Raw genomic sequence first — 20,399 nt, 5'->3', positions numbered from 1 at the left:
GAGCGAGTAGCTGTGTAACATATATGGACTTCCCCAGTGACATTACTCTCGGTTGCCCACCGTTTTATAGGGCAGCTGGATGCGAAGATAAATAGCAATAATTCCCAGAACGAGGGTCGGTCCATATGGCAGACGCAAACGAGCGAACAAAGGAACGGAATGGAGGACCCTCGCACTCCAGGTGGAAGATAGAACAAAATTCGCTTCCAGTTTGGTTATCTTGTCCTGATTTCGCTTGCAGGCTGCAGCATGGGCAGATTGACGTCCTTGGCAGAAGTAACGGAGGCCGGGGAGGAATGTTCAATATCTTAACCCAAATTGCGAGGGAGGCCGACACTTTTTATAGCGAAACTCGTTTCGCACTGGAGTAGATGGGCCTTAGCTCAAGCGCTCAAGTCGCATGTAATTGAATACATTTTGTTGGAACCAAATTCCCGATATTGCGATGGCACTCTGGAACCGAAAGGTGAACCGAACTTCATTGGAACTTCAAAAAGAGTCCAGAGCGTCTAACCTTCGACCCTAACGTTTGTTTTCCATTCCGGATGTGTAAACTGGAGGGCGCAATGTCTCGTCGGTGTCGAATACACAACGAATACATTGACTCGGACTAGGCACATGTATTGAGGGGTGGGCCTTGATCTTGAGCATGAAGCCTGTGACGGGGAATCCTTCAGGAAAGGTTCAAACTTGGCCACTGGAGTCTGCCACTGGCAGGAAAGTTGAGAGGGCTGCTGCCAGCAGCGGAATGTCCGAGATTGGCGACACATTGCGAACCAAACACAACGCTACTTATGCCCGATTCGCACGGAATTTAGCTCGCTCTCCTCACCAGTCCTGCTAATGCTTCCATTCCTCTAACAAGCCAACCCGATGACAACCTAGAGCCCAAAAAAAGTGCCAAAAACTGAGGTCCGGAGCTAGGCCAGTGGCTCCTCCACGGGAAAGGTTTAAGACTCTCAAGAGGATGTGGTTTTCAGTCTAGGCGACCGCATTTTCCCTCCTTGTTCAAAGGATCGCACTGTTGTAAATAACGAGTATTATTCCTCTAGCTGCACAACTGGACAGTCGAGCGTAAACAGAAGGGATGAAGTTCGAAGCAGCAAGCTGCTGCCCGGAGCGTCTAATCTAGTTGAGAAAAGAGATCAAGAGCTGGATCGGAAACCGAAATCATACTACTTGATTGCAAATGTAATTGAGAGTGTCGCCAATCCAATCAACGTGCCACGGTGATCTCAACTTTTTCCCAATGGTCGTGTTGACGGGGCCCGGCTATATGATGCCTAAGGGATACATCAATCAGCGACTCTCAAATTTACGGGATGCAGGTGCTCACTTCCTCCACAGATGTGGCATCAAATCCTGCATCGACCACAACTTAGAAACGGGTCGCTTCGGACACATTTTGCACATGAATTGGCAAGGCGGTTCCAGTGCGTAGTGGAATGGCTTCCGAGAAGTATATCCCCGCGGCTGGTGGTGGAACTGATGCTTGTACGCAATGACATCTTTGCCAATGACTGGCCACTGAATGTTGTGACTATAGCGACGAAATGTTGGTTGAGCTCGAAGGGCGAAAGATCAGAGGAGAACTAACGTTTCTTTGACATGAAACTTCGCACGTGAAAGGGAAACACTCTCTTCAAAGTGTTCCGGGCAGTGGTTGCAGCCCCAGGCAGTCGCCTCGGCAGGGGGAAAGAGAGGCTCATGTTCTTTGACAAACTGTGTCGCTTCTGGTGTTAGAAGCCGCCAAAAGTAGACTGATTCTATCGTTGCATGTGCAATCTATAGAGTAGTCAGTAGTTGAGATGATGGACTCAAAAGAAACCTACACATTCCGTCCACTTAAACGCTTTCCGACCTCGGACGCCTCGTACAGACGTCACGGGGCATGCTTCACAGAAAAAGCGGGCATCAATCAGGTCAAGATGTTCTGGTGTCGTTGTCGCGGGATCAAGCCCCAAACAGCGTATAAGAGAGCATACAGCAAAGTGGCCAACCGAGTCAAACCGTAGATTCATATGGTGAAGTTTCGAGAAATCATAACTTGGAAGAGTATTGCTCATGTGTGGACAAATGTTGGTCCAGCCGCAGAGTGCCACACCACAGATCTGGTTGTCGAAGCATACCCTGCAAAAGAAAACGGATGTTGCCAGACTTAGGCGGGCCCGCGAGTCCATGGGGGCGATGACGAGTTCAGTCTCTTCGGGCAGCAGTGAAACAAGACGTGTGACTTGTGAGTCCATGATCTCTGAAATAAGCCGAGGAAAACGAGTTAACGCGTTTTCCCTTGAAAGCTCCATAGGATCAGATTCGAAAGAGAGGAAATCACGGAATGGACTGTCTTTAAAATTTTGGTGAAGAGGTGGGACGTATGCCCACTGTTCTGGTTTCAGCGTCTTGCGATACTCCGTATAATATGACTTGACGAGATTTTGACGTTCCCAAGACAGCCTCTTCATTTTCTTTGTGGACACCATCAATTCCATATCGGGCTTGATTTTCCGGTAGACTGGAAGGATAGATCATTAGAAACGTGAATGCATGACATTATAAAGTGCTTACCCTTGCGCGTGACTCGGATGATATCCCTGGCTCTGAACAACGCACAAAAGATGAGCCGCTCAGCAGCAATTGTATCACGTGAATCATGCCCAACGTTCACAAGTCGGGTTAGGCATCTGTGTTTGGGTATCTGACAATATCAGAATTAACACAACGAGCATAGGCTTACCTCTTTAGTAATTCCTGTTGTAAGCGCTCGTGTTCACTGCAAATATTTTCATAAACGCCTTGCGCCCATTCATTGGCTTTTTGCGCGCTCTGCTCCAGTTTAAGAAATAGTTGGGAAGTTTACAAAAGTGCGTACAAGGTCAATCCTTTCACGTTTTTCTGCAGTGTCCAATACGAAAGTTTGATAGTTTTCCATCGCGTCTGGTACATCTGCGTCGATGTCGGCAAGGAAATGTTTGACCTTGTCGATTGTTGCGTCAACATCCTTTTTCAAATATCGAGCGTAGTGGTCAGTCATGTGCTCAGTAAAATAGGTTGTGCTAACTATTTAGTGTGAGCCTTCTCATGTCATGAGCACTGGCTCACTTACTTCGACGGGATGATTTTGGGATCATTGACCAGACAATGATGAGCCAGTCGTCGGGATCGTCCTGTATGATGTGGAACATGTCGCGCCGATGTACCAGGTGAATGCTCTAATCAAAAGAGAAGTTAAGCACGAATAACCACAGACCCCGCACTACTAACTGTACATGCAGAACATAGCCGTTTCCGAAAGGCAAAGTCAGCGAGAGCCCCATGATTCCCACATATCTGTCGACGCAGTAGTGTTAATATGAGCTGGATCCCACTCAGAATTTAAGACGCAGGAGGCTACTCACATCACAAGTGTCTGGACCGAATAATAAAGATGACCATTGTGGCTCTGATACATCTTCGGGGCAAGTTGGCAAATCGTCGTACAGACGGAAAGCACTTTTCCACGCCCCTCTGTATGTTTGATTCAGAACTACGCCTCTGAGTGTTCTCGTAGATTGCGATAGGTGATACAGGTCCACAGGGTGTAGCCACTCGAATATCTGGACGAAAGGTAAGGAACGACCCGAACACGGATTGAACAGCCTTACCCCGTGCAGAACATCAGTCGGCAACAGAAGAAAGCTTTTCATATCCAACTGTTTGCATTCTAAGTGTGGTTTGTGCTTCTTCATTCTCAACTCCTTCATGATCCAACCGGTCATGTAATTTGCTTCAAATGCGTGATTAACAATGCAAGTTCATAGAGACAGATGAGATTGACGAACCACGGAAGTGTGGCTTGTACGGGGCCCTCTTGGGCACATCTGACCGGCCTTCTAGCAACTCGTTGACTCCCACTCCTTCGAATGGAAGATCTTTGTAGCCTGAGGGCTCGGCCAGCAAATCGCCGCGAAATTCGACCAGATTCTCGGTAGCAAGTTCTTGTTCGACCATTGAGGTTTTTCAATCAAACATAGGAGAGGTTATGGAAAAGAGTAACTCGTCTGTTACAGCTTGAGTGTCCTCATCGCGGAGGCGATTGGCAGTGAATTCGGACTCTCATCATTGACATCAAATGTTGGGACCTGAGAACACGTGCAACACTCTCAGTACTCATACAACAAAAAAGGTAGTTCCTATCCTCGAACGTATACCGAGAATCCTAAAGAAACTGTTTGAAAGCTTCAAAACAGCTAATGATGACAGCCCTATTATCGAGGGGCCTCATACCAAACTGTGATAGCTCAGCGATGTCCGCAACAGGCGGCAGCAGCTTATCCACAGTGGTCGGAGTCCCAGGATATTCGCCGACTTGTATGGCGTCGATCAGATCTTGCGTAACGGTGATCTTGTAGAATGTGGGGGTGGAACCAACCATAGTGATACCGGGAATGGTCTTCTGCGCAAGAGGCTGTTGTCCAAGCCTCCTCAGACGCGAATTGTTAGATTGAAAGGCGGCGATCGCTTCTGCAATAAGCTGAGGTTCGGGATCCTTAGACTCCAGGTGCCTTTTGTCCTCCTGCACGAGGAGCAGGATCCCGAGGTTCCGGTCCATCACGCAGACATCGGTTTTAGCGTGTAAGTCCGTCCCGCAAATGAAGAAGGGAATGTCTTTTCGCTGTCGAATATAACGGTTATGAGGAACGTTATACTGGAGCATGGTGAGGAGATTTGCGGAAAAATCACCAACAGCAGATTCTTCCCCAGGGGGAATAGCCATCGCCTCGTCCAGATAGTAGAAGAACATTCGATCATGTGTGTCTTCTATCCCACCAACAGGATACCTTTCGTTGTCGAGAATCACTTGGTGAACGGGTGGCTGGGGAAGGATGGGATTTCCGAAGAAAGTAGCAACATCCCAGAGGGTGACGACGATATTGTAGGCCTTGAGCTCGTTTATCGTCCAGTCAGATCCTGACTTTGCGGATCGAACGATATTGGCCATTCGGGCTGTCCAACATGTAAGAAATTACGAGGATCAAACCATGAAGGAAATGTACTAGATAAATTGGATGGAGTATAGATGTTGGATGTTGGAAGATCCAAAAATATAGAATGCATTATGTATAAAGAAAAAGAAAAGAAACAAGAAAACATGTAAAAGTATTAAGTGCGGTGGGTAGCGTCTTTATCGACCTCCCGAGAAAAATGTTGTTCAGAGAAGTTGAAAGATATGTAACGCTGATGATTGAGCGCTTCAGGAAACACCTGAGCAGAAGTCATCGACCACTGCAAGTCATCGAAAACTTCTTGAGGGTCCTAAATGTAAGGTAATCGACCATTATAGTCAACCACCAAATCTTGAGATAGCCGCGAAATGTTCGGTTTGGGAGACATGCCAGCAAGCTGCCCTTCCAGGTTTCGTATGGTTGCGTTAAAACGTTGGATTCATTGACGGTCCGGTCACCCGCGTACATACATACATACATAGGTATGTCGTATCGTATGGAATCATGGGCCGTGAAGTTGTGGTATCTCCTGTGAATATGCACGGGAAAGATGGCATTGCTCACTGAAAAGTCAACGTCAGAGATAGCAGGGAGTGAGCATGTGGTCGCTCAACTGACGGGTTGCTTTGCGATTGAAGAAAAACAATGCCGAGGCAAAGATGCACGTCGAGCATCAAAAGGTGAGATCCTGTCCTGTCACCGGCTTTGAGGGATCTCTTTCTCTATCTTCTACACAGGCGACAGACTCTTCCGCTCTGGAGTATCGTCAGGATCCATGTCCCCCTCGTCATAATCCTGAGATGGCGTCTGTCCTGACGCTATCAATCTCGGCCGAACACCAAGATTTGATTTGAACATTAAATCTTGTATTTAGATCGAATCTGGCGAATGAGTTTCGAGATGTCCATCGGACGCTGCATCAGCAGCAGATGGGTTGATGGTCGGAAATTGGGAGATGAGCTCGAGGAGGTTACGAATGTGTAATATTGAACGGCTAAAAATTCATGTCAGGCTAAGGAAGCAAAAAAAAAAGATGAAGAAACAGACGAACTGGTCTTGTCGTGATTGTTTTTCGTGTATAGCTCTCCAAGTCAATGCAAACCCTTCGTAATACCCGAGCTCTTCCCACATTTCGAATCCTTTTTCTCTGCCCAAGGCCCTGCCTTCAATCAAACCGTGGATCGGGCATGCTCAAAGCCATCTTGGAAGCCGGAATCATAGAAACTAAAGATGGTCAATAGCTCAGAATTCGGTTTTGCATGCGAAGGCCCGAAGCAGACGTTTGTTCAACGTGGATAAGAGATTCGAGGTCAAAATCTTCGTTCATTGAAAGTAAAAACAGAGCAATGTGGCGGCACCTTGCGGACTCGGACCAAAGCGACTTCATTTCTGCCTTTCAAATTCCACCACTGACTGTCCGTGCAAAGCTACGTACGCATCATCGTTCATGCATGTGCCTCTCTCCGTTTTCAACCAACATCTTACGATGCGACCGATCAAGTCCCTTTTTGGACCAGTCATCCCATCGAGTCTGATCTGGGCAGACATTTACTGGTATCCTGTTCCGTACAGCGGGATTGCGGTTCAGATCGTCGCAATGGCTGGATTTTGAAGGGTTCAGGAAGGCACTTCAGCAGCGCATCGGGTTCGCATTTTCGCGATGCAGTTTGCGTTCATTTGCCTATCAGTTCAAGATCAACTCTAACCCTGATACCGTAAAAAATGGGTCGTCCTTACCAAGTCTGACTTCTTGGAAGGCTGCTCATTCACAAGAGTGATGTTATCGTGTTCACTCCCAGACGCATCAACGTACGTCGGATCCAAATTGGTCTCGATGAACCGCTTTTTGCGTCTGTCTTGGTAGACTCGCAGAGGGCACCACCGATTGAACGCTGCGAGGGTGTTTCCTTGTAATAGTTCTTTAGCCGTTCCTTCGTCATCGACAGCGAAAACGAGGGACGAGCGCAGGGTGCCTTCCCGTTCCTCTTGAGTACGCAGCCATTGAGGAGGAGCAACGATGTGTGCGGCAGCTTGTGCATACTTCGTGTTAAATGCCATGAGTTCGTCGTGGACTCTTTTCGCACTGTTGAGGGTCCGACAGTATCCGGGGTTCATCACAGTGTGAGTGCTAACGCCGTCGATCTGTATCTTGTACCACTTTTTGTCCTCCCGTGCGTCCGTTTTGTATCCCTGGCTGATGAGCGGTAGGAAAGTGCCTGCGTATTGAAGGAGGTCCGACGCCAATTGGTCCGAACGTGTTGAAACGATGAGGTTGCCCTGCTTGTTGTGAGTCGCCGCTACGACTCTGATGTCTTTGGCTTTGAGCCACTGGGAGCCTTGAAGGGCCTCGTTTATTGTGTTCACGACGATTAATGGATCTAAGCGGTCTTCTTCTTTTATCCCGTCTGGCATGAACCGGATGACCAAGCGGCATGGGTGGTGGGCTGTTTGTGGGTTAGTGCTTCGTTTAGTTGTCTCCGAGGTTACGTCCGCCTTTCCTTCTGGCTTGATTAGCGGTCCCGTCGCGTAGCTGGCATTGGCGCTTGTGCTGGTTGTCTTTTGTGTGTTTTGGAGATTGGGGCCATCGACGTTACCTTCTAGTGTCATGACGCGTGACAAGGTATCCGTGGTCGCCAGGTCGATAGTCCTGAGTTGTTCCGTCATTGTCGTAAAGTTGTGCTGAGTTTCTTCTCGTATTCTGTCGATCTTTTCCCCGTTGTCCTCGACTTTTTCCAGGAGTGACGCTATTGTCGTGTTAATATCGCGAACTGCCTGTAGGAGAGCCGTCTGTTGGTCCATGATGATTCCGTATGGCTGACCCAGGAGGGCGCTGGACAGCCTGGCCATACAACCGGTTATGTGCTGGTTCCCCCTGGCCTCTTCGATATCCCCGTCAGTTGCGAGGGCCTGGACGAAGGCTTCAGCGTCTACAAGGGAGCTGTATAGATTGCTGAGTCGTTCTTTGTTTTGTAGGCGGTTGGCTAGGTTGGCGGTGTCGGTGTTCATAGAGTCCTGATCGTCTCCTTCGTCTTCTTCTCCAGAGGATTGGATGTCTTCGTCACACGAGACGTAGTGGCCCGAGCCCACCGGTTCACCTGTGATGAGGCTTTCGTCGTTATAAGGTTGCGGGGATGGGGTGGTCGCACGTTCCGCATCCAGTGCCTGTTTTTTGTTTCCTATGAATGCGCTCCTGATTTTTGCGGGGGATGTTTGGGTGACCGTGTGCGCCATCTTCCCGTGTTCTGTACTGGAACGGGTTGTGAGTATCTGTGTGCCGTTATAGGCTGAGGGATTGGGATCTCGTGTGATTTTTATTACATACCTCTATCCATGCTCTCTTTCATCGTTCTTCGATTCCTACGCGGCAGACAAGGAGGAGTTCGTGAAAGTTACAGTTCAAACGTTCAGGGGTGTGTGTGTGAGATTATTGACGACACCTTGCGGACCAAACAACGCGACTGGCGCAGGACTCCATAGCAGGTCCATAGTTGAAGTTGTTGGTGTCATTCAATGTCAGTCAATTTCTCCTTATTTCGATTCTTGCCACGATAGAGGTGCTCATTCACCCGATAGTAATAGTATTCCCGAACAACAATCAGGTTCACCCCGTCGCAATGCGTAGGATGCGCAGAGCACACAGTTTGAATCACCGTAGTTCCTGGAACTGGACGAACACCATACTCCCCCTCAAATCCCGAAAACACCCCCAGCGCTTCCTCCTCGAATGCCCCTTCTCCCCCGTCCATCACCCGACTCTCATCCTATCTGTCTGTGTAAGGCTACTACGCATCATCACTCATGCCCGCCGTGACACTCTCCGTTCCCAACCGATATATTCCACCATCGATGCGACCGATATAACTCTTTTGTCATCCCATCCGTCCGGCCTGGGCAGAAATTTACTGGTATCCTGTTTGCGCACAGCGAGATTGCGGTGCAAAAGAGGTGTGCAGACAGGCGGAATGGCTAGAGTTTGAAGGGTTCCAGAGGCACCTCAGTCGCAGCTTTCTCGGGCATTGGGTCCATTTTCGCGATGCCGTTTGCGTTAAGATCAGCTTAACCCTAATACCGAATGGGGGAATCACCCCGCTTTCTAGCCTCATGATTCTTGGCGGCTATCTTTTTTCTTACTTCCATTGGGCATGTCAGCTGTTTTCGACAAGGACGACTGTCGCCTGCCAGACATGTTGTGCCAAGTCACTGATGAGATTGATTTCTTGGGCCAAAATCTACTGAAAGAGGTACGCTTATCTTTCTTTTCAAGCCGAATGAAGTGAAAGTTAATATTCCGTCTCTCTATAGGTTTCTTTCCAGATAAAACGGAACAAGATTTCTCGAGAGGATGATGGAGAAGTGATGGCAGGCATGGAAGAGACCTTGACAAGCAAGATGATCGAGGTATAAAGGTACGGTGCCCTTTTGACTCGATATTCTTTTTCCCTAGCTTACCATTGCGATCACTAGTAAAGGACATGGCTCTATATGGTGCTGTAGCTATGGGCACGCCGACCGCCATCCGAACTTTACGCGGCAAACATCTTCCAAAAGGTTTCAATCACCCTTTGGACCCACTAACTCCCAATGAGGTATCATCTCGCATACGTTACTTGAAGTTTAAGGCGTCGAATACTCAATTGTATGTAGATCCCCGCTATAACGCTCTCCGTTCGGCATTACATTGCTGCGAAGACAGAGATCAAGGCCATCAAATTCATTACTTGCTCTTTGTTGCCTGCGCCGAAGCGAGCAGTATTGGCGCACCTTGGAATTCCCCTGACACCTGGTGGCAAACCCGAGGAGCCTGTTCCGATTGTCAGAAAGGCCGAGGTGGACGTATGTTCTTCTGTTTGTCATGTTACAGAAGGCTTATCTTTCGTCGCTTGAAAGTTCATAGATGTTGTGAACGGGTACGCCATGGATTGAGCGTTCAAATGCCTTAACCCTCTGTTCATTCTTCATACAGCTGCTGCTATAACGCAATCTTGTCTTCGACCGATCAAGCATGGAATGTCGACATTCTTACTCTTCTTCCGGAAGAAGCTCATTCACAAATGACCGTGGAGGAGCTTGCCGCATGTGAAGTTTTGGTGAAGAATGACCCGAAAGTTCAAGCTCTCGCGAAAGAAGTCGGTAAGTCTGCATCTTCATCTAACTCTTACATTGCTTGACTTTGCACCAAGGCGTCCTTCCTGAGCAAATGTTTTGTGACATGTGGTCACTAGGGTATGACGAACGGTTCCCTCAAAGTAGGAGGGTGCAACAGGCACTGGTGTTTGCTCGCTTTTCGCCGCATGATAACCTTTATGCCCACCCTATGGTATAGTATTGATCCTATCATCCCATCACGGAATTCAAAGCAGTCACTTTCTAGGACTTCATTCCCATTGTCGACGTCGACAAAGGAGGATGCCTTCATATCGGTGGGTCGTGACAAATGCTGGTCCTGTGTCGCGTTCTCATAGGTTTCCGCGTTTAGACTTCCCCCCACGCTGTGTTCGCACACCAGAAGGTGCCATAAAGCTTAGCACAGACAGTACTGCTCCACCACCAAGGGATGCCGATGCATTAGCGGCATCTGGACGCGAGCGTATTCCACCTCCCCGACGAGCATGGGACTTCCTGCCTGACTTGATGGCAGATACTGAAGAGGGTGGATATACTCCGAGAACTGATGTGAAACCGCTGCATGTTGTCCAGCCCGAAGGTGTGAGTTTCAAGATTGACGGTAATGTGCTAGCGTGGCAGAACTGGAAGATCCATGTCGGTCAGCCTGTTCTTCCATATCAGCTTAGTTGGAGACTAATCGAGAGATTATCAGCTTTCAGCCCTCGAGAAGGTATTGCCTTGTCGACGATAACATACGATGACCATGGGGTAGTGAGGCCCATCATGTACCGACTCTCTTTAGCGGAGATGGTTGTACCTTATGGCGCACCGGAACATCCACATCCAAGAAAGTTTGCCTTCGATTCGTGAGTTCCTTTTTCTGTAAAACCATCAGTAGTTTCTAATAAGTTTTGCATAGAGGGGAATATGGCATGGGAACGATGGCAAACGAGCTTTCGCTTGGTTGTGATTGCCTAGGGCAGATACATTATCTGGTATGTTGGATCGTGTGTGAATGAACTCCGGAAACCAATGTCAGTGATAGCCAGGTTCATACGTCACCCATGACGGGAGTGCCTTCTTGATCAAGAAAGCAATCTGCATTCATGAGGAAGATGCTGGCGTTCTTTGGAAACACACGGATTTTCGCCCTGGAGGCAGATCGCATACTGTACGGAGACGCAGGTTAGTGATCAGCATGGCGTGCACATTGGCGAATTATGGCATGTTATCAATCTCCCTTCCTCAATGACATTCATTCACTCATGCACTTGATCATGACAGATTACATCTGGAACTATCATTTTTACCAAGACGGCAGTATCGAGTTCGAGATCCGACTTACGGGAATGTTGCAGACCTACGTCGCAGGCAACGGCGAGCCCAGCCCACACGGCACGTTGGTGGCTCCCAATATCAATGCACACTACCATCAACATATGTTTAGCATTCGTGTTGACCCAATGATCGATGGGCTCAACAATACCCTCATCGAATCGGATATCATGCCCTTGCCTGATGCACCTACAACATCAGCTGCAAACTTTGCCGGAAACGCCTTCGTCTCCGTGGACAAAGTCATTGGGAAGGAAGCGGGGAGGGCATATGATTATACTAAAGAACGTAGGTGGAGAATCGTCAACTTGGCCAAGAATCACTACAGTTCGGGCAGAGATGTTGGGTATACCCTCGGTGTGAAAGGCGGGGCGACGCCTATGATGGTTAGGGAAGATTCCTGGGCTGCTGTGAGGGCTGCTTTTTTGAAGAACACGGTCTGGGTGTGCAGAGACGTTGAAGGGGAAGATGGGAAGTGGGGCAGCGAGCGGATGTGGCCTTCTGGCAAGTATGTTCCGCAATCGAGGGAGCAGGCAAAAGATTCCATTGGAGAATGGGTGAAGGGGGAGTTGCCTGTTGTTGATGAGGATATTTTAGTTTACTTGACAGTTGGTCAGTATTTCTCTTCCCTCCTCCAATTTGTCGTGGTATTGAGTTGCTCGCTTTTGAAGGCACCACCCACATACCCAGACCTGAGGATTGGCCTGTGTACGTACTTCCCGTCGCTTTCTGTGTGACGTGTCTTCCAATCTTTTCTAATACTAACGTTGGTAATCTGTAGTATGCCTGTGGAACAGCTGACCGTCTCGTTCAAACCCACGTCCTTCTTCAAATCCAATCCGAGTATGGACATGCCTAGTACGAGGGACCCTCTAAGCACACCAGCCTTTCGGAGCTCAACCCCGTCGAACTCGAATGGGACATGGGGCTGCACCTGTCAGTGAAACGGTCCACTGACGTTGCGATGGTGACTTTGAAAGGAACGCCCTCAACAAACACCTTTTCTGAGTCCTATACTATGTACCCATTACTGCGATAATACATATCCTGGGCTTTCTGCTGTTCTCCATCGTCGTCTCAACCTGACACCCATATTCAACTGACCTACGGTCCAGGATGAAGGCGAGGTAAAATTGGACACCATACAATGATATCTTCGTCTACGTGATCGCTGCCAGTGCACGGGGGAACACGGTAACTGCGTTACTTTTCCAAAGATTCGCCCCCATGTACAAGTCTAGAGAGCTGGAAAACTCGTCTAGATACGCCAACAGCATCTCCTAACCAAGTCCTAACTTGGTTTCAACCTTGTTCTGTGGGTCGTTCTCGAAACACATCACAATGACTGGAAGTCATTTTCAAAATTTACTCTTCGATTGTAGGGCGGCCTTCGTGAGCTCTTCATGATTGTTTACGCCTTCGTCACTTTCATAGCACCCAGTTGACGTACACATTCGACCTAGGTACCATATCACCATCAATACCTACTTCACCCCACCGACAACCGGCGCTTTTCGCCACGCTTAGCAATTGCCCTTGCCACTTCGCGCACACGAGTACAATGAGTCTGACGACCGGCAGGTTCAGCTTGCCACTTGTTGCACGCCGCGTGAAGTTATCGGGTCCCTCAACCAGCCAAAAGCCGCGTTTGGTGACCACCCCAACGACTCGAACCTCGTTTCACTTGGACTCGCTTTCCAACCTTGCCCGCGATTTGCGCGGCCACAGACCGCCCTCGCCTCCGCGTCGACGTCAACTTTCCACCGTCGGCTTCCAAACGCTTGATTCATCTGAACCTATCGAAGAAGAAACATTTGCGTGGTACGACCCGAAGTATTTCTACCCCGTGCGGATAGGAGAAGTCTTCCAGTCAAGGTACCAGGTCATCGGAAAGCTAGGATATGGCGCGTATTCCACGGTGTGGCTCTGCAAAGACCTTGTGTGAGTCATAAGGAGATCGCTTCTTCGTTGTAGTTGATGATAGAAAACATGCAAGTGAGCATCGCTATGTGCTACTCAAAATCTGCACCGAAAATGCTGTGACGCTGGCAGCTAAGCGAGAAGTCGAAGTTCTCAATCACATCAATGCACTCCCTGAATCGAAGCATGTCGGACGCGTTCTCATCCGCCCCTTCCTCGATCACTTCGAACTTCAAAGTGAACATGGAACTTTCAGTGCCTCGTTCATAAGCCGATGAGGATGACCATTAGAGAATTACGGAGAAAGCTGAGGGGAGACAGGTTGCCCGAGAACTTGTTGAAAGTTCTGTTGCAGCATGTGCTTCTTGCAGTCGATTTTCTGCATTCGGAAGCTTAAGTTATCCACACCGGTGAATTTAGTTCCCCTGTCACACATTTAATAGGCTTACACCTCGGAAGATATTCAGGAGGAGAACATTCTTCTTGACCTTGACGACATCTCCGCACTAAATGCTTTTGAAAAAGAGGAATTAATTAACCCCAGTGCCCGAAAAGTTACGGGAGACCGGATCATTTATACGTCTAGGCGGATAGTTACGAAGGATTACGGCCGGCCCCTGCTCTGCGGCTTTGGTGAAGCCAGGTTTGGGCGGGCGATGTGCACCGACGACATCCAGCCATACCAATACCGCGCTCCGGAGGTCATACTCGGTGTGCCATGGGGACGGAAGGTCGATATCTGGTCTGTTGGTGTAATGGTTCGACCGTTCTTTCCCACCTCGCAGGGCACTCAACATTAAAGCTACTCCGGTGTATTTCCTAGATCTGGAACACATTCGAGGACAAGAATATGTTCAAGGCCACAGGAGGACCGGAGAACAAGCGGTCGAATCTCTATCACCTCTCGCATATGGTGTCACTTCTTGGTCCTCCACCAGTCGATTTTCTTAATCAAAGTGAAACCGATACGCCATGGCAGTACTTTGACAAAGAAGGCGAGTATTCACCAAATCAAAATTTTACGTTCTGCGGCTGATGTTTTCTGCATTTTCCAGGCAACTGGATCGGTGCTACCGATCTACCGCGGAATAGCTTCGAAGAAGCGGAGGAGAACTTGGAGGGTGAGGATAAGGTGCGTTTCTCGCAGTTTGTGAGGAAGATGGTGCGGTGGAAGCTGGAAGAGCACAGTTCCGCTAAGGAGTTGTGGGACGATCCATGGCTCAACGATATTAACCCGGTTCCTTAGACAACAAATCCTGTACGTTGAGACACATGCTCCTCACTTTGAAAATCAGATGTGCTCATACACTAACCGGGGACAAGCTTGAAACGATCTTCTGCAGCAACTTTGGAAACTCTTCGGGATTTACGTCAACTGAAAGTTGAAAAAAAGTTGTTTCCTATGTCAATGTTGTCGTTGCAGCTGCAGAGACCCTTCCAGGGGACTCGAAGAATATCGATTACAAGCCCCAACCTTCTGCTAATGCTGCCATTTCGGCTGAGGAGCGGCCTCCAACAAGTCAACCCGATGACACTCCAAAGCACAAAAGGGTGAAAACTGCATGGCCAGTGGCTCCTCTACGAGAAGGGTTTGAGACTCTCAAAGGAATGTGGTTTTGAGTTTGAGTAACCAAATGTCCCCTCCTTGTTAACAGGATGGCAGTGTTGTAAATAATGAATATTATTCCTCTACCTGCGCAACTGACAGTCGAGCGTGAATGGAACAGATCAAGTTCGAAGCAGCAGAAAAAGGGTCAAGAGCTGGGTCCTACTTGATTGCGAAAGTAGTTGAGAGTGTCAATCCATTCAACGCGCCACGGTAATCTCAACTCTTTCCCAATGGTCGTGTTGACGAGGCCCGGGTACATGATGCCTAAGTGATACATCAACCAGCGACTCTCAAAGTCAAGTTTAAGGGATGCTGGTGCTCACTTCCTCCACAGATGTGGTATCAAATCCTGCATCGACCACAACTGGTAAACGGGTCGCTTCGGACACATTTTGCACATGAACTGGCAAGGCGGTTCCTTGGCGGTTCCAGTGCGTAGTGGAATGGCTTCCGAGAAGCATAACTCCGTGGCTGGTGGTGGAACTGGTGCTTGTACGCGATGACATCTTTGCCAATGACTGGCCACTCCATGTTGTGACTGCAGCGACGAAATAATCATTTAGAGCAAGGGGCGAAGAACCAAAGGAGAACTAACATTTCTTTGACATGAAACTTCGCACATGGAAGGGAAACACTCTTTCCAAAGTGTTCCGGGCAGTGGTTGCAGCCCCAGGCGGTTGCCTCGGCAGGGGGAAAGAGGGGCTCATGCTCTTTGACGAATGGTGTCGCTTCTGGTGTAAGAAGCTGCCAAAAGTATACTGATTCTATCGTCGCATGTGCAATCTATAGGATTGTCAATAGCTGAGTTGATGGACACGAAAGAAACCTACACATTCCGTCCACTTAAATGCTTTCCGACCTCGAATGCCTCGCACAGATGAGATGGGGCATGCCTCACAGAAAAAGCGGGCATCAATCAGGTCAAGATTGGGTCAAGATGTTCCGTGGTCGTTGTTGCGGGATCAAGCCCCAAACAGCGGATGAGAGAACATACAGCAGAGTAGCCGATGGTATTAAACCGTAAATTCATATGGTAAAGTTTATCTCGATCATAGCTTGGTCCAGCCGCAGAGTGCCACACCACAGATCTGGTTGTCGAAGCATACCCTGCAAAAGAAAACGGATGTTGCCAGACTTAGGCGGCCCCGCGAGTCCATGGGGCGATGGGGGCGATGACGTGCTCAGTCTCTTCGGGCAGCAGTGAAACCAGACGTGTGACCTGAGAGTCCATGATCTCTGAAATAAGCCGAGGAAAACGAGTTGCGCTGAACAACAGCCCATACTTAGATGGTGGACGACGGGGAGCCTAGCCCGGGTTAGTAGCAGGCTCTTGAATACCGGAATTCCCATCATGCTTATGGGCACCAATCGCACTACATAATCATAAGTTTTCACTTCTCATTGACACAAATTACTACAAATTTGCAAGTTGGATTTTTCCTGATGGCGCATCAGGAGTTCTAGAGGAACTTGTGTTGCGGCGTCCACTACGTCTCACGCATCTTAGAGTTCTCCTACAGGTCTAGAGGGCACGCACGCCTCCTCGGGCCTATCCGCATCCATGTACATCTACACCAGTTTCCAAGAGACGGTAACGGCTCCGTATACGACCACACATTCGACATCCGCTTGATTCGGAGGGTTGTATCGAAGTTGCCTGAGTCGTGGAAAATGCGCGAGTCGGAGACACTCAGATGTTAGCAGTCAGATTGGGTGCCATGAAATTAGTGTGTTGACATTCACTTGTTTCAAGTGTTGCGAATGTGCACACTTGAGCATGTGCACCGCATCCAAGTGCCGAAAAGCCGGAATCAGTGACGTCACACCATAGTTGAGTGCATCAGTGTTATGCATATACTTACTTTCGCAAGCGACCGCCCTTGATTCCCGTTCGCATTGGACTTGACTGACAAATAGTGGACAAGACGACCACAGGTCGTACACTGAACAGACGACGTTGTTTGGGGTTTGGCCATTTTCGCGCAAGAGGATAGTGACAAAGTTGAAAGGCGCAAGGTGCTGAACGGGGAGGGAACTTTCGGGATGGTCGGAGTTATCGGAGTTTCCATTACCTCATCGGGAGTTTCATTACCTCATCGTAATAGATCCGGAAATGGTCCGCGACCTCGAGTCAGCCGGAGAATAAGTAAACGTTCAATGAAAGTGACAAGTGTCCATCGATTACTAGTAGGCCACTCCTTTGAACCCTACCGCTACGATGCCTCCCAACTCTTCCTTGGTCTCCGACTGCGCCAGTAGTGCGTCACCATCCAGGTGAGTCGCCTCATATTTCTCAGTGATTTCGATGGGTTTCATTGTTTTGCAAAGGGCAACCTCTTTGTTTCTTGACTGGACGGATCGAGCCAAAGTTGTCCTGACAGTGACCCCCCCGGTAGGTGTTGTAGACCACTTTGATAAACTGTACCAGTTAGAACAAGTGCCCAAGATTCTGGTTGAGGTTAGTATCCCCTGCCCGCATATCCATTACTCACAACTTTCAAGTAGGGTCCTTTCCCGACATCATTTTTACACGACGAACCTGAATTCCAGTCCCGCGTGAAAAAATGGGCCTCGACACTTCGCACTGTGGATCAAGACGAGTTTGGAATCCTAACCGCTCTTCCCACTCTCGCCTTCGCTTTCAACCGTAGTTGCAAAACTTCAAACAAGCGCTCCAAAGAACATGCTCAGCGTCGTGGCATCGACGACATTATCGAACTGGCTTTTAGTGCGAGGCGTGATCGTCATTGTGATTTTGCGTACGTTTTCTCCCGTCGGGCTTGCATATACCTCCTATAACCTTGTCATTAGAACGGAAGAAAGTTACCGCCTTGTGGCGTCGCTCGGCAATCCGGATGCGGTGTCCGATACCTTGGTGACAATTCCTTCAGAGACCATCCTTGACATAATAGGAGAGGGTCGACTTTCCTTTCAATACCCATCCCTTTCAGAACACCTCTATTGGTCCACTGGCAGGTCGACAGATGGTTTTTCAATCATTGGGTTAGCTGGAGAGTTCAAGAAGGATGAGAACGGCTGCAATAAAAACCAGGTGATCATGGCGCTTGCCACTGCACAGGCGCAGCGGAAAGCTCTCGGACTCCAGCATTCTATCATCATGGGTGCTATTGCCTCTTGTGGCCACGTGCAGATTCTCTCTTCGTACAGGAAAAGTGAGAACTCAGTATGTTCATAATTATGTATTAGCTGCTAAAAACTTAAACTTTCTTAGCTTGTTTACATCTACGCGCACAAGCAACTGTTTGATCTGTCCAACCCTAGTCACCTGGTACACTTATATGTTTTTTTTTCAAAGCTCGAGAGGGATTTCCAGGGTTCCCTCGCCTTGGAGCTCGAGACATGGAGTATTCCCATGGAAACAGCAATCTGGGGTCATCAGTGGCGTAGTCCTGAGCATAGTAGAAAACATTGTTGGACAGATGCCGGGGAAGGTGGTAATGCTGGCAACAGAGGTGGAGCAGGTAATGGTGGTCTTGTGGATGTGGATGGATTCAATGGTGGTCCTGAAGATGTGGATGGATTTGATGGTGACCAGTATATGGACATTATGAACTGGCGTGATGAGGTTGTCAAGGATGGGAAGGCAGACAGGGTTGTTTATGATGAGGACAACATTCTGGGCATGCTGTAGCTACAATTTGAAGAGAGAATTACCATGACTGTTTAGGGGTTCTTCGTCGCTATCAAGTCCAGGCATATATCCCACCTTAGATCCATGTCTTCTCTTGTCCATGTCCACCGGTCCATCCATCATCGTGTCATCCTTCATTAGGTTCCTCTGTTTCTGTCTTAGGCCATGTGTCCATCTCCTTCAGTTCCGCGTCTGGTGGCTCAGTTTTTGTCCATGATGTGTTCAGTCTCTTTGGGCAGCAGTGAAGCCAGATGTGTGATCTGTGAGTCCATGAACTCTGAAATAAGCCAAGGAAAACGAGCTAACACGGTTTCCCTTGAAAGCTCAGCCATAGGATCAGCTTTGGAGGAGAGGAAATCACTGAATAGACTGTCTCTAGAAATTTGGTGAAGAGGTGGGACATATGCCCACTGTTCTGGCTTCAGCGTCATGCAATACTCCATGTGTGTATGTCAATGATTATTTGGAGATAATCTAACGCTCACATTACATGACGATAGTATGTAGACCAGGACTTTTCATGGGTATGAGCTACCTAAACTACGTAACTGTCCTGCCGTTTATGCCTGCTTTCATGACTTTCCATTTGTAACACTAATCAGGACTTTCAGGGGGGCCCATGGCTTAACCCTTACAAGTGTAGGAACTTGATTGCTTCTTTTACTCCCTGAGCTACCTTATCACCGCACCTAGATCTCACGTATAATATGACCTGATGACATTTTGATGTTCCCAAGACAACCTCTTCATTTTCTTTCTGTACACCATTGATTCAATATCAGACTTGATTTCATGGTAGACTGCAAGAATAGATCATTGGAAATTTGAAGGCATGGCATGAAAAGGTGTTTATCCTTGCCCGTAACTTGTATGATATGCCTAGCTCTGAACAACCCACAAAGGACAAGCTGTTCAGCAGCAATTGTATCACATAAATCATGCCCAGTGTTCACAAGTCAGGTCAGGCATCTGCGTTGAGGTATCTCAGCATCTCAAAATCACTACAACGGTCATAGGCGCTTACCTCTTTAGTGATTCCTGTTGTAAGCACTCCTGGTCACCGGAAATATCAACATAAACGCCGTGCGCCCGTGTGTTGGCTCTTCACGCACTCTACTCCAATTTGAGAAATGGTTGCAAAGTTACAAAAGTATGCACAATGTTATTCTTGTCACATTTTGCTGCAGCATCAAATAAGAAAGTTTGATAGTTTTCGGCCGCACCTGGTACTGTACTAATACGACCCACTGTTCAGGCCCCTTGGGGTGTGACACCTTTTAACCATCTCTTCGTCGCTTCATTGTCCTGTGTGATGCGTGACAAAGAGTTTTTGCTCTTCGTCCACCACATATTTCTCAGGCGGTTTGGCCCAGCAACCTGTCAATTTTTTGGCTGGAAGGTAAGCATGCATTCCTCAAGTATAACATGATTCTAAATATGCCAAATGTGATGTTTACTAAAACAAGGCACCGCAGGTCCGGAAAAAAATGACTATTTTTAATTCAAAAAAAAAAACTCTTCAAAACTTGGTGTGATGTGTGACATCACGCCTACTTCCCTTCCTTCACAACCCTTTGTGATGCGTGACGTGAAGACATGGTCGTATTAGTACAGTACCTCTGTGTCGATGTCGGCCAGAAACCCCTTGACCTTGTCTACTTTTGCCTCGACATAATCAGGCTGAATCCAACCCATGCCAGCCCTTGTCATTTCACAGCAAGCCTGAGGAGATGATGCCAGGAAAATCCGGGGGGGTGATTGCCTTACAAGGCGACCATACTTCTGATGTAATGAT

General features: G+C 48.3%; 4 protein-coding genes across 4 annotated transcripts; 1 reads left to right on the top strand and 3 right to left on the bottom strand.

Annotated features, from left to right (window-relative positions):
* Positions 1-1,216: 1,216 nt before the first annotated feature.
* On the bottom strand, positions 1,217-4,978 carry LACBIDRAFT_321155 (uncharacterized protein; the record flags this gene model as incomplete). Its single annotated transcript, XM_001873546.1, has 12 exons — positions 1,217-1,283; positions 1,337-1,540; positions 1,598-1,785; positions 1,833-2,512; positions 2,566-2,681; positions 2,735-2,823; positions 2,870-3,057; positions 3,104-3,164; positions 3,262-3,327; positions 3,396-3,763; positions 3,819-3,974; positions 4,264-4,978. The coding sequence occupies 12 exons, from the start codon at positions 4,976-4,978 to the stop codon at positions 1,217-1,219; spliced, it is 2,898 nt and encodes a 965-aa protein (XP_001873581.1).
* An 874-nt stretch (positions 4,979-5,852) lies between these two features.
* Positions 5,853-6,113, bottom strand: LACBIDRAFT_301624 (uncharacterized protein; the record flags this gene model as incomplete). Its single annotated transcript, XM_001873545.1, has 2 exons — positions 5,853-5,976; positions 6,034-6,113. The coding sequence occupies 2 exons, from the start codon at positions 6,111-6,113 to the stop codon at positions 5,853-5,855; spliced, it is 204 nt and encodes a 67-aa protein (XP_001873580.1).
* A 499-nt stretch (positions 6,114-6,612) lies between these two features.
* Positions 6,613-8,213, bottom strand: LACBIDRAFT_321154 (uncharacterized protein; the record flags this gene model as incomplete). Its single annotated transcript, XM_001873544.1, has 2 exons — positions 6,613-6,663; positions 6,720-8,213. 2 exons carry the CDS (start codon positions 8,211-8,213, stop codon positions 6,613-6,615), a joined length of 1,545 nt encoding a protein of 514 aa, XP_001873579.1.
* An 8,957-nt stretch (positions 8,214-17,170) lies between these two features.
* LACBIDRAFT_291838 (uncharacterized protein) lies at positions 17,171-19,196 on the top strand (the record flags this gene model as incomplete). The annotated part of the gene is made up of 9 exons (XM_001874191.1): positions 17,171-17,226; positions 17,281-17,344; positions 17,381-17,410; positions 17,458-17,711; positions 17,764-18,136; positions 18,185-18,565; positions 18,767-18,866; positions 18,999-19,047; positions 19,112-19,196. The coding sequence occupies 9 exons, from the start codon at positions 17,171-17,173 to the stop codon at positions 19,194-19,196; spliced, it is 1,392 nt and encodes a 463-aa protein (XP_001874226.1).
* Between the last annotated feature and the right edge of the window lie 1,203 nt (positions 19,197-20,399).

This window comes from Laccaria bicolor, genomic scaffold (genome assembly GCF_000143565.1).
Source record: "Laccaria bicolor S238N-H82 LACBIscaffold_1 genomic scaffold, whole genome shotgun sequence".
Classification (NCBI taxonomy): Eukaryota; Fungi; Basidiomycota; class Agaricomycetes; order Agaricales; family Hydnangiaceae; genus Laccaria; species Laccaria bicolor.
Note: the sequence above shows the minus strand (reverse complement) of the source record. Positions and strands in the feature narration are given on the sequence as shown.